This window comes from Rhinatrema bivittatum, chromosome 8, assembly GCF_901001135.1.
Source record: "Rhinatrema bivittatum chromosome 8, aRhiBiv1.1, whole genome shotgun sequence".
Taxonomy (NCBI): domain Eukaryota; kingdom Metazoa; phylum Chordata; class Amphibia; order Gymnophiona; family Rhinatrematidae; genus Rhinatrema; species Rhinatrema bivittatum.
This window is the reverse complement of record NC_042622.1, coordinates 26,767,486-26,780,678: the sequence shown is the minus strand read 5'-3', so window position 1 is coordinate 26,780,678 and position 13,193 is coordinate 26,767,486. Positions and strand designations below refer to the sequence as shown.

The 13,193-nt window shown below is 46.6% G+C and overlaps 1 protein-coding gene across 1 annotated transcript in view; it reads right to left on the bottom strand.

Annotated features, from left to right (window-relative positions):
- Positions 1-2,843: 2,843 nt before the first annotated feature.
- ZFP64 (ZFP64 zinc finger protein) overlaps positions 2,844-13,193 on the bottom strand; it is a 33,102-nt gene continuing 22,752 nt past the window's right edge. The window contains 2 exon segments of the mRNA XM_029612524.1: positions 2,844-2,989; positions 2,991-4,174. Of these exon segments, the coding sequence (XP_029468384.1) occupies positions 2,873-2,989; positions 2,991-4,174 (1,301 nt within the window). The 3' untranslated portion in view covers positions 2,844-2,872.

Genomic DNA, 13,193 nt, shown 5'->3' with positions numbered 1-13,193 from the left:
TCTGTGCTAACGTAGAATCTCGCCCGCCACAGACTTTATTGGGACAAACCAAACTCTATATAACCACCGCTAGACACAGCGATCCACTAATTTATAATCAAATCAAGAACAGGGCACTGTTCTATGGCTGTGGAGAAACATTTATTTTATAACTGTCTTATATTGCTTCCATTGTTGAATCCAATACCTACACACCATGTGGGTCTATGTTGTTTTCAAAAAAAAAAAAACCAAAAACTTATTTTACTGTCTAAGAAAAAAATTTTCAGTTGATGGTCACGACATCTGTCCGTAGGCACGGAGCGGTGAAGAGGACGTAATAATGGCAACTTGAAGAAAATTTAAAAAAATGCAGCAAGCAGAGAACCCTGCTAGTTGGGAGATTTCCGTCGTGAGACTCCCCCTCCCCCCCGAAGAAAGACGCATGTCTGAAATACGAGCGCGTCGGGAACAAATTTTATCATCTAAAGAAGCCAACACACAGCAAGTCGGCAGGTGCCCCGCTTTAAATAAATCACAAACGTCAAATTTCAACTCATAAGTTTACCCCCCCCCCCCCTTCGTGAACAGATTAGAGCCAATAACACGACGGATGTCATCGTATTTTTGGGACTTTATTGTGAATTATGTTTCACTCAAAACATTTTTTTTAAAAATGAATATGGAGGCGGTAGGAGGTTAATGATTATAACTTGCAACAAATCAGAGCGGGGACACCTACACTGTATATGAAACCTTCTACTTTTTCCCAAAAAAATTTTTCTTAGACAGTAAAATAAGGTTTTGTTTTGTTTTTGAAAACAACATAGACCCCACATGGTGTGTAGGTATTGGATTCAACAATGGAAGCAATATAAGACAGTTATAAAATAAATATTTCTCCACAGCCATAGAACAGTGCCCTGTTCTTGACTTGATGTTGCAGTCTTTATTGGGGCCAGTGTAAGACTACTGAAGAGATGGTGTAGTATGGGCCAGCTCGGGTCTCGGGCTGCACTGGAGATCCTTGGGCATTGGTGGCCGGTCGGGCCACACAGGTGGCACAGTGGGACTGAGGGGGGGACAGAGGGAAGAAAGCTGCTGCTGCTGAGGAGGTGACTTTACTCCCTCCAGCCCTCGGGCTGGGGTGGGATGGGAAACTAAACAAACTGTACCACGAGCTTCGAAGACCACACAGTTCCATTCTTCCGACACGGTCCCAACTTGGCTCTGCCGCCATCCTATTGGGTTCCTGACCACAGGAATCAATTTAGCAGGCAGGGCCAGGTGTGGTTTTTTCGGAGGATCCCTAAGGAACGGGCACGTGAGAGATGGATGCACCCTGCTTCTACTGCATGCAAAGCTTTCTCATGCATATTCGTCACAGAGATCATGAAAGCCTGACAGAGATGGGGCCCCTCAATGACCAGAGGTTCCCCACCTTCCTCCCCACCATTGAGGTAGAGGGATTTCCAAATTTTCCTACAGCAGTCCATATTATTGTGTACCTCCATTCACTGTTAATTTAAAAAGGGAACCTCATGGGGACTTACCCTTACCAAGCAAGAAAAACCAAACAAAACAGGTGGTGGCCGATTTTTTTTTTTTTTTAAATGTGTGGCAGTGTCTTCAGCTCTTAAAGTAGCCGAAATACCATATATATATATATATTTTTTTTAAAGAAGGCCGACTGCAGTCTCTAGCATCGGGCACCAGCTTCGGGCTTCCTCGGGTGCTGATTTGGAGAATGCCAGAAGGAAACAGAAGGACAACACGGGACACTGCAAGCTGAGGCGGCAATGAACATGGTCTGCGTCCTGCGGGCAACCTTCAAATAAGCGAAGAATGTCCGGGCAGCGCCCCAGTGGCACAAAAGTCACACGTGAAAGGCAGCAAAATGATTTTCTCTTTTTAAAGGAGCGTTACAACACGAAGTACCCCTTTAATTAAAGTTGTGTTATGTTGTCACAGTTTTAAAAATAAATTGCTTTTTAATAAACAAATAAAAAAAACCTAAATTCAGGTTTGTGTACTATAGGGTTGATTTTTCACAGGACTTGTGTGCTCACCTGGGAATTTAGGAGCCCAAACCGACCCCTTTGAAAACAGATGGGCTGAGCATCTAAACTTAGGTCCCTAAAAGTGGGTGACTCGGGCTGGAGTTAGGATGGAGAGAAAAAAGTAAGAGGCACTTATGTGCCTAGTGCTTGAAAATTTGTGCTAAATTAGACCCGTAAATTGAGAAATCTGTAAAACCTGGGTACATCATTTAGGAATGGAACGGTTTTTTTTTTGTTTTGGTTTTTTTTTTTTTTTTTAGAAAAACTGACCCCTGAGGCTTTTCTTCCATTCTCTGATAATGGCAAAAAAAACCAACAAAAAACTTAGAGTCAATCAGGCCCTCCTGTAGGAAAATAGAGATGATGGGGCAATTTGCAGGTATCTGCAAGGTAATACATTTTCCTAAGGGACATGCAGCGCAGAGTTTGGCTTTGGGGATCCGACCAGCAAGGCCGACTCTGCACCTCCTCTTCATGTGGGGGCAGGGCCTCTGGGGAAACGTGCAGGCGGGGGAGGGGGAGGGGATCTCAAACATTTAATCCCCCCTCTCCCCTTCCCCCGGGATCGTCCCTTTGGTCTGCAGTTGTAAGGATGCCCCTTTGGAAATGGGTCTCCATCCCCCAGGGGGGATTTATCTGGGTGACTCCCTGTACCGATGACTAATAATCGGCGCTTACCCCCATTACAAAGCATCCGGAGAGCAGTCCTGACAGAGGGTAACCCTGACTGCAGCTGACTTCACCCTACCAGGTCCAGTACAAGAGCAGCCACCGCCACCTGAAGGAAAAACAAAACAAAAAAAAAAAAAAAGGGCTTCGTTTTATTTTTTAAGTTAATCCGGTATGGAGTCTGCAGGACACAGCAGGGCCGGCTGGGCTCCGTCCTGCATGATGGACCAGGCGGGCTTGGGCGCCTCCACGTGAGATGGCGCAGAAAAGAGGGGAGGGGGGCGCCGAGGCGGCCACGGCGGCATCGCCTCCTCCTCCTCCGGCGCCGTCCATGGTCACCCCGGCGGCACCCTCCTGCATCAGCGCGCCGAAGGCGTCCAGGCCGCAGCAGCCGATGCCCGCGCCGGGGAGGAGCAGCTGGTTTCCCAGCGACTCGGGGCCGCGGAGCGCCGCGGAAATCAGAGTCTGGTGCAGGGAGCCGCCCGCGTTCTGGTCGTGGGCGGCGAGGAGGACGGCTTGGTGCCCGACCGCGCGCGCCTCGTGCCGAGCTACCAGGGGCTGGTCCGAAGCCACCAGGCCAACCTGGCGCAGAATTTCCAGCTGACCGCCGGCGGCCACGTCCTGCCGATTCGGGCTCAGCAAGCCGGGGGCCAGCGGGTTCAACGCCGCCCCCTGCGCCGCGGCATTAGCCTGGGGCAGCTGGTGGCCCACGATGACCTTGATGATACTTTCACCGTAGGAAGTCTCCTGGCTGGGTTGAAACGGGACCTGGAGGTGCCCGACGTCCACCGCGGCGTTGCCCTGCCTCCCGGGATCCACCTGAAGCTGCAAGACGGCCAGTTCGGACGTCCTAGCCTCCTGGCACTCGCCGTGCTGCTTCCTGTGGCTGCGCAGCGAATCCTGCCGGACGAACGAGGCCTCGCAGCAGTCGCAGCCAAACGCCTTCTTGGCGTCCAGCTTGGCCGCCTGACGCGAGGCGGCCGGCTTTGGCGCCGCGCCCTCTTTCTTCTCGGCGCTCGGCTTCCTGGCCTTGACCTTGTCCCGGTGAGCCTTCCTCATGTGGGTGGTCAGGTTGCTCCGCTGCTTGGTGTCGAAGCCGCAGAACTGGCACTTGAAGGGGCGGTCGGCCGAGTGCACCCTCTCGTGCACCTTCAGGGCGGCCTTGCTCGAGCAGGAGTAGCTGCAGTCCGGGCACTTCACCGGCTGCTCGGGCTGGTGGGCTCTGGCGTGCAGCCGCAGGCTGGTCTTGCTGCCGCACTGGAAGTCGCACTCCGGGCAGCTCACCGGGTTCTCCGAGTTGTGCCGGATGCGCGTGTGGGACTTCAGGTTGCCCTTCATGGCGCAGCGGAACTCGCAGACCTCGCACTGGTACGGCTTCTCGCCCGAATGCACGCGGGCGTGCCTCTTCAGGTCGGAGTTGATCTTGAACTTGGCACTGCACAGCTGGCACTGAAAAGGGGCATCCCCTGGTGAGAGAGGATGCAGGCGAATTAGACATTTCGTAGGGAAATCCCCCCCCCCCCCCAAGCAAGAGGCAGACAATACATAGAAACTGACGGCAGGAAAGGACCAAACGGTCCATCCAGTCTGCCCAGCAAGCTCATGGTAGCGCCATACAAGTCACTCCCTTACTTAGTTTCCCAAACCGTCAAAATCAGGGGCCTTGTAGGTTGCTGTCTGAGTCCAATTCCCCGTTACTTCTTGCCGTTGAAGCAGAGCCTCCAGCAACCCAGACCCAATTTCTCTCTCTCTTTTTTTTTTTTTTTCATTTTCTAAACTCCTAAGATCATAAGAACATGCCATGCTGGGTCAGACCAAGGTCCATCAAGCCCAGCATCCTGTTTCCAACAGAGGCCAAAAGAACCTGGCAAGTACCCAAAAACTAAGTCTATTCCGTGTTACTGATGCCAGTAATAACAGTGGCTATTCCCTAAGTAAACTTGATTAATAGCAGGTAATGGACTTCTCCTCCAAGAACTTATCCAAACCTTTTTTAAACCCAGCTACACTAACTGCACTAACCACATCCTCTGGCAACAAATTCCAGAGTTTAATTGTGCGTTGAGTGAAAAAGAACTTTCTCCGATTAGTTTTAAATGTGCCCCATGCTAACTTCATGGAGTGCCCCCTAGTCCTTCTATTATCTGAAAGAGTAAATAACTGATTCACATCTACCCGTTCTAGACCTCTCATGATTTTAAACATCTCTATCATATCCCCCCTCAGTCGTCTCTTCTCCAAGCTGAAAAGTCCTAACCTCTTTAGTCTTTCCTCATAGGGGAGCTGTTCCATCCCCTTTATCATTTTGGTTGCCCTTCTCTGTACCTTCTCCATCGCAACTATATCTTTCTTGAGATGCGGCGACCAGAATTGTACACAGTATTCAAGGTGCGGTCTCACCATGGAGCGATACAGAGGCATTATGACATTTTCCGTTCTATTAACCATTCCCTTCCTAATAATTCCCAACATTCTGTTTGCTTTTTTGACAGCTCCCACTAATGAAACTTGTCAAGGCAGTTATTTCACACAGACCGTTATAAGGGTGATTTCACAACAGCCCAATTTTCAAAGCGGACTTATGCGCACAAGTCTTCGGTGAAAACCTGTGAGTCTGTCCCGGTGAACGCAGACACATGCGTGCGGAAAGTTACACCCGCTCGCGAGCAGGAGCAACCGGTCTGTGCATGCACTTACACGCATGCTCTGGAAAGCTGAAAGTGCACGCGTAAAAGCTTTCCCTGCTGCAGGGAACGCCTCTTTGTAATGTGCCTGCTTTTTACTGCCACCCCCCACTTAATTTTCAGAGGGCAATTTTCAGTAGCCTCAGCCTTCTGGCTTACAAGTCCCGCTTTGAAAATTTGCGGGTGCTGCCAGCGCGTAGGCCGATGACCCACGCGCGGGACGTTCCACTGGCTCCGGGGCAGCTGTGACTTCCCACGTGTCCATTTTTCACGCATACTTGCGTGGTTTCCATGCCCCGAATCCACTCCCCTGTCCCCCTCCCCCATCGGGACGCCTAGTCTGGGGAAATGTACAGGTGAAATCGTGTTCCAGGCGTGCCCTTCCCCAGACCACCTCGCCACGGCCCCCCCCGCACGATAATTTTAAAAAAGCAGATTTACATGTATAAACCTTTCAAAAATGACTCCCTAAAATGTCAGATAACTTCCCCGGTATGGGTTTATAATGCTTTGATACAGCCCTGGATAAATGAGTAGGCCCAGCTCAGAGAACGTTTCGGCTCACCTCCCATCCTGGTACATCCGTGAAACGCTCCGTGAAACGCACGCCCGGTGTCGAGTCGCCCTGTCCCTCCCCACGCTCCCGCGCTCAGATTGTTAGTTCTGGAGGGCCGGGAACTTATAGCCCCGTGAACCATGTCCTGAGGTGCTGTGCTCGCCTTTTATAAAACAGTGCAGGTGAATGGCACTGGGGGGAGGGGCAGTAATGACGCATGCAGAAAGTGTGGCCCGTGCAGGGGCTCCCTGGCGATTGCTTATGTGGGAAAGTGGAAGTGGCTAAAGAAGCCAACAAGCAAAAAAAAATATTGCAGTTCTGCACCAGCAGGGCGAGCGCCGAACCCTTCTAGTTATCTGCCTGGAGAGATGGCAGGTGACATGGCAGGGGCAGTCTTCAGAACATCGAGGTTCAGAGCCCAATTCTCTGTCACTTCCCAGACCAGCAGGGCGTAACACTACACTGCATGGTTATTTAATCATTTTAGAAACACGGAGATGGGCTCCAGGTCTTAAGAAAACAAATCAAGTACTGGAGCACCCACGACATGCTGTGCATATCTCTTGGCCAATTACGCCCCCTTTCTTTGTTTTAACAATGGAGGGGGATGATTGGGGGAAAGCCGAGAAGCGCATGGTTGGGAATGATGTATCTTTGAAGGATACTAAGAGAACAGGGAACACAGGGCATCACAGTAGAGAGGTTGCAATAAATGCCAAAGTGGACCAGGGGCCTTTAAGTAAAGAGCAGAAAGATTCCCTATTACCCCTGTCAACTGATATCAAGGGTGTTAATAGAAACAAAAAACATAGTTTGAAATGTCTGTATACAAATGCTAGAAGTCTAAAAAATGAGGTAGGAGAGTTAGAGTGTATAGCACTGGATGAAGAGGTAAGTGTAACTGGCATCTCTGAAATAAGGTGGAAGGAGGAGAACCAATGGGACATTGTGATACCAGGGCACGAATTATATTGAAATGATAGGATGGATCAAATTGGTGGAGGTGGAGGATGTTAAAGAGAGCATTGAGTCAAACCGGATAAAAGTTCTGCAGGAAACAAAATTCAATGTTGCATCTTTATGGATAGAAATTCCAGCTGAAAAAGGGAATAAAACAGTAGTGGGGGTGTTTTACCGTCCACCTGGCCAGAATGAACTAACAGACAATGAAATGCTAAAAGAAATTAGGGAAGCCAACACAATCAGCAGCACAGTAATAATGGGTGATTGATTGGGTGAATGTCACATCGGGACATTATAGAGAGGTAAAGTTCCCAGATGAAATAAATGACTGCCACATGGAGCAGCTGGTACACGAACTGAATCTCTATGACGGGAAATTATTTTACACCTGGTTCTTAATGGAACATGGGATTTGGTGCGAGAGGTAACAGTGTTGGAGCCGCTTGGCAACAGTGATCACAACATTATCAAATTTGACTTAATAACTGGAGAGAGTGGAAAAAAGTAATCTACTAGAACAGCATTTAACTTTCAAAAAGGTGACTATGATAAAATGAGGAAAATGGTTAGGAAAAAACTGAAAGGAGCAACTGCAAAGGTTGGTTAACAGTTTAGCTCAGGCATGGACGTTGTTTAAAATACCATCTTGGAAGCCCAGACCAGATGTATTCCACGCATTAGAAAGGTGGAAGGAAGGCTAATCAACTACAGACATGGCTAAAAGGTAAGGTGAGAGCGGCTATAATATTTAAAAGAACATCTTTCAAGAAATGGAAAAGGGATCCGAATGAGGAAAACAGGAAACAGCATAAGCACTGGCAAGTCAGATGTAAAGCAAAGAGAGAATTTGAAAAGAAGCTTGCAGTAGAAGCAAATACTCAAACTTTTTCAGGAACATTTGAGGTAACAATCCTGCGAGGGAATCAGTTCAATCATTAGATGGATCAAGAGGTAAAAGGGACACTTAGAGATGACAAAGCCATAGCAGAGAGACTAAATTAATTATTTTCTTCTGTATTCACTGAGGAAGATGTAAGAGATATACCCATTCACACAAGCAGAAGCCCACTCCTCTCAATGTTAACAATCAAAAAAGCACCAAAGAGAGAGAAATAGAATCAAATCCTATTGCCACCAATCAATATACACAAGAGACAATATCATAGACCAAAGCTCAAGAATTGTAATCTACTGTCTCTCACCCGCAGTGGGCCTCAGACAGTCGTCAGCCTTTTGAGCAGCATTTCTTGTAATCATTTATTGTCTCTTGTATTTCTACTCTTAATTATCCAATTTTTTAGGAAAACTTTATTAAACGCATCTCTTAAAATGATATCAACCTATTGTCTCTATATTGAAACCGGAATACTTAGCCAATTCAGACGCTCACCAGCCACTAAATTTTGACTGGGACGAGTTCTCGAGTTTATCACCCAAATGTTTTCACCCGACATGGGCCATGTTTTGACTATTACAGTCATCTTCAGGGGAAATAGTTACTATCCACCATTGGCATAATATTCTCTTAACCCAGACACTCAAATCATGTCTCTTCAAAATCAATGCCACGTCTCTTCAAAATCAATACCTCGTCTCTTCAAAATCAATGCCACAACATTTCCCCTGACGAAGACTGTAATAGTCGAAACATGGCCCATGTCGGGTGAAAACATTTGGGTGATAAACTTGAGAACTCATCCCAGTCAAAAATTAGTGGCTGATGAGCGTCTGAATTGGCTAAGTATTCCGGTTTCAATATAGAGACAATAGGTCGATATCATTTTAAGAGATGCATTTAATAAAGTTTTTGCTAAAAAACTGGATAATATAGTCTTTAAGAGTAGAAATACAAGAGACAATAAATGATTACAAAAAATGCTGCTCAGAAGGCTGACAACTGCCTGAGGCCCACTGCGGGTGAGAGACAGTAGATTACAATTCTTGAGCTTTGGTCTATGATATTGTCTCTTGTGTATATTAATTGGTGGCAATAGGATTTGATTCTATTTCCCTCTCTTTGGTGCTTTTTTGAGAGATATACTCATGCCAGAAATGATATTCAAAGGTGATGATTCAGAAGAACTGAAACAAATCTCAGTGAACCTGAAAGATGTGCTAGGGCAAATTTACAAACTAAAGAGTAGCAAATCACCTGGACCAGATGGTATAATCCCAGAGTGCTGAAAGAACTGAGAAATGAAATTGCGGACCTACTATTGGAAATTTGTAAACTATCAGTAACATCATCTATGGTACCTGAAGACTGGAGGGTTACCAATGTAATGCCAATTTATAAAAAGAGATCAAGAGGTGATACAGGAAACTGCAGACCCGTGAGTCTTACACCTGTGCCTGGCAAAATGGTAGAAACTATCATAAAGAACAAAATTGCTGAACATACTGTTGCGTCCGTCGGTCTCAGACGGCTTCAACCTCTGTGCCTCATCTTTCTTCCTGCTCTCTCCTCTAGCCTTGGGAAGATGGCTGCTGCTGCATCTTCATGCCGCTCTCTCCGGCGTCCCCGGAACGGCAATGGCAAGGCTATCCGCCATGTTTCTCCTGAGGGCCTCCTAGGGTGCGCGCATGCACGCACGCCACCCACGTCTTTATCCACGTTATGGCGGGAACGTCGGGGGGGTCCCCCTCGAGTGATGTCATGCCATCCGGGAGGCGTAAATCCGTGGACAAAGGTAGGGGGGGTTTAGATAGGGCCGGGGGGGGGGGTGGGTTAGGTAGAGGAAGGGAGGGGAAGGTGACGGGAGGGCGAAAGAGAGTTCCCTCCGAGGCCGCTCCGATTTCGGAGCGGCCTCGGAGGGAACGGAGGCAGGCTGCACGGCTCGGCGCACGCCGGCTGCCCAAAATCGGCAGCCTTGCGCGCGCCGATCCTGGATTTTAGAAGATACGCGCGTATCTTCTAAAATCCAGCGTACTTTTGTTTGCGACTGGTGCGCCAACAAAAGTACGCGAACGCGCATTTTTTAAAAATCTACCCCTTTAGTGAGTAATCTAACCTTTGTTGGTCTGTCTCATCTACAGCCCAGCACTGGGAACTTGCATCCGGAACTCCTCTGCCGAGGGCCACTGGACTGCTTCTACTGGATCACCTCACTACTGCCATCTCTGGTGATATCATTCAGATGTATAATAAAGATAAATCTTCTGTGTTTGCGTGTCTCGAGTCTAGCCTAGTACTGCGGTTCCTCTCGGGGCTCCTCCCCGTGGGATTGGCCATCACCGCAGTATCCAAGAATCCACTCCAACACCTCAAAATCATAACACATACATAGATAAGCATAGTTTAATGAGACAAAGCCAACATGGATTTAACCAAGGGAAATCTTTCCTCACAAACTTTCTACATTTTTTTGAGGGCGTGATGGATAAAGGTGAGCCAGTTGATAGGGTGTATCTAGACTGCCTGAAAGCACTTGACAGACCTCACGAGAGACTTCTTAGGAAATTAAAAAGTCATGGGATAGGGGGCAGTATCCTCTTATGGACTACCAACTCCCTTCCCCCTCCTCCCATGTACCATCTTTAAGACTCCTTAATCATAAGTTAAACATCGGTTACACGCCACACTGTGTATTCTATTACACTTTCCTGCTACATTGTATATATTGTATCATAGTATCTTTTAAGAGGCCCCCTAGCCCAGGTTTATTTCTGACTTTTGCAACATCCTATACTTAATTTATAATGTTATTTTTGTTTTTTGTTGACCCATTAAGGTTTAAGGTTACAATGTATAAATAGTAAGACACCCCTGTCATACTATTACACCTGTTATAAAGTGAACCGATGTGATGTACTCCGACGAAAGTCGGTATATAAAAGCAAATAAATAAGATAGAAAACAGAGAGTAGGGCTAAACGGTAAATTTTCCCAATGGAGAAAGGTGAATAGTGGAGTGATCCAGGGATCTGTTCTGGGACTGATGCTTTTTAATATATTTATAAATGAACTGGAAATGGGAACAAGTGAGGTGATCAAATCTGCTGATGACACAAAATAATTCAAACTTGTTAAATCCCAAGAGAATTGTGAGAAAGTGCAAGAGGACATTGTAAAACTGCAATGCAAATGCAAAAATTAAATTTAATATGGACAAATGCAAAGTGATGCACTTAGGGAAGAGTAACCCAAATTACAGCTAAAGAATGCAAGGCTCCAAATTAGGAGTCACCACCAGGAAAAGGATCTAGGGGTCATCGTTGAAAATATGTTGAAATCTTTTGCTCAGCAGCAGCCAAGAAAGCAAAAAGAATGCTGGGGATTATTAGAAAGGGAATGGAGAATAAAGCAGAGAATATCATCATGCCCCTGTATCACTCCATGGTGCGACCTCGTCTTGAGTACTGTGTGCAGTTCTGGTCATCACATTTCAAGAAAGATATAGCAGAATTAGAAAAGGTACAGTGAAGGGTGACCAAGATGATAAAGGGCATGAAACAAGTCCCCTAAGAGGAAAGGCTGAAGAGGTTAGGACTCTTCAGCTTGGAGAAGAGACGGCTGAGGGTGGGATATGATGGAGGTCTATAAAATAATGAGTGGAATGGAACGAGTAAACGTTAATTTCTCATTTGAAAAGTACAAAGACCAAGAGACACACAATGAAGTTACTGGGTAATAAATACATTTAAAACTAATAGGAGAAAATATATTTTTACTCAACGCATAATTAATCTCGGGAATTTGTTGCCAGAGGATGTGGTGAAAGCTAATAGTGTAGCTGCGTTTAAAAAAAATGTTTGGCTTACCTTGTTTGGATGTACTTTATTCTCTACGGAACAAGAAAAAAAAAAGGGGGGGGAGGAAGGGATATACATTATAAAACTGTATACAGCTTAATATACTTTCTTGTACTATCTTTTTGCTGTTGATTGCTTTCGTTGGCATTGTGACATAGGGGTATTTCATTTTGTTACTTGTGATATTAATAAAGAATTAAAAAAAAAAAAAAGGTTTGGACAAGTTCCTGGAGGAAAGGTCTATAAATATCAAAAATAAAGCCTGCGTGCTTGTATACCACGAATTCTGAGACTATATATATAACCAACCAATGGGAAAAAGTCTTGGTAGAACGTGAGCCAGACAATACCAACTATGTATATTTGTGGGACTAAACCAACCTTAAATACTCTTTAAGGGTTGAGAAAAAAATAGGTCCGGTTTTAATCATTTTTTAATTTTCAAAATTGCAAATAAAATGCCTTGTTTCAAAACTTGTGTCGAGATTTCAATGTAATTTAAATGTCCAAAACAAAAAGGGCCGGATTTTAATAACTACTCGCGGGCGTAGATTTGTGTGCGCAACTCGGCGCGCACAAATCTACGCCCGATTTTATAACATGCGCGCGCAGCCGCGCGCACGTTATAAAATCTGGCATCAGCGCACGCAAGGGGGCGCACACTACTGTACCTTGAGCGCGCCGAGCCCTAGGGGAGCCCCGATGGCTTTTCCGTCCGCCCCCACCTTCCCCTCCCTTTCATTACCTAACCCGCCCCCCCAGCCCTACCCAAACCCCCCCTAACCTTTGTTCCATAAGCTGCACCCGTCTCTGGGCAGGCGTGGGTTGGCGCGCGATCCCCTGGCACGGCCGCTGTGCCGGAGGCATCGGTCCCGCCCCCGCCCTGCCCCGTCCCTTTCACAAAGCCCCGGGACACATGCGCGTTCCGGGGCTTGCACGCGTCGCCGGGCCTATGCAAAAAATAGGCTCGGAGCACGTAGGGCTTTTAAAATCTGCCCCAAAGTGAGCTGAAACTCAAATTAAAGTCCATAAAAAAAAACAACCCAGTAACTGACGTGGTGAGGCAAAAGCCTTATAAAGTTCCCCACCATGGCTCCATGCTTCGTTTGGATCTGCTTCAGGGGGGATTTGTGATCCGTTGACAAGCTCACCAGTGGATAGTCCGTGACCATGTCCATAAACCATTCTTAAGGTGGAGTTGCAGAAATCCACTGCTTATTCTTGGGATAAGCAGCTTGGCATCTATCTACGCCTTGGGATCCCTGCCAGGTACTTGTGACCTGGCTTGGCCACTGTTGCAAACAGGATACTGGGCTTAAAGGACCTTTGGTCTGACCCAGTATGGCAAGCCTTATGTTCTTATGTTCTTAATAAGAATAATTTTTAATTCATAAACATAAAAACATGATGGTACAAAAAGACCAGATGGCCCATCCAGACTGCCCATCCGTCCAATTAATTTAGCATTATAATTCTCATCACTTCCTTAGAGATCCCCTGAATTTATCCCATGCTTTCTTGAATTCAGAT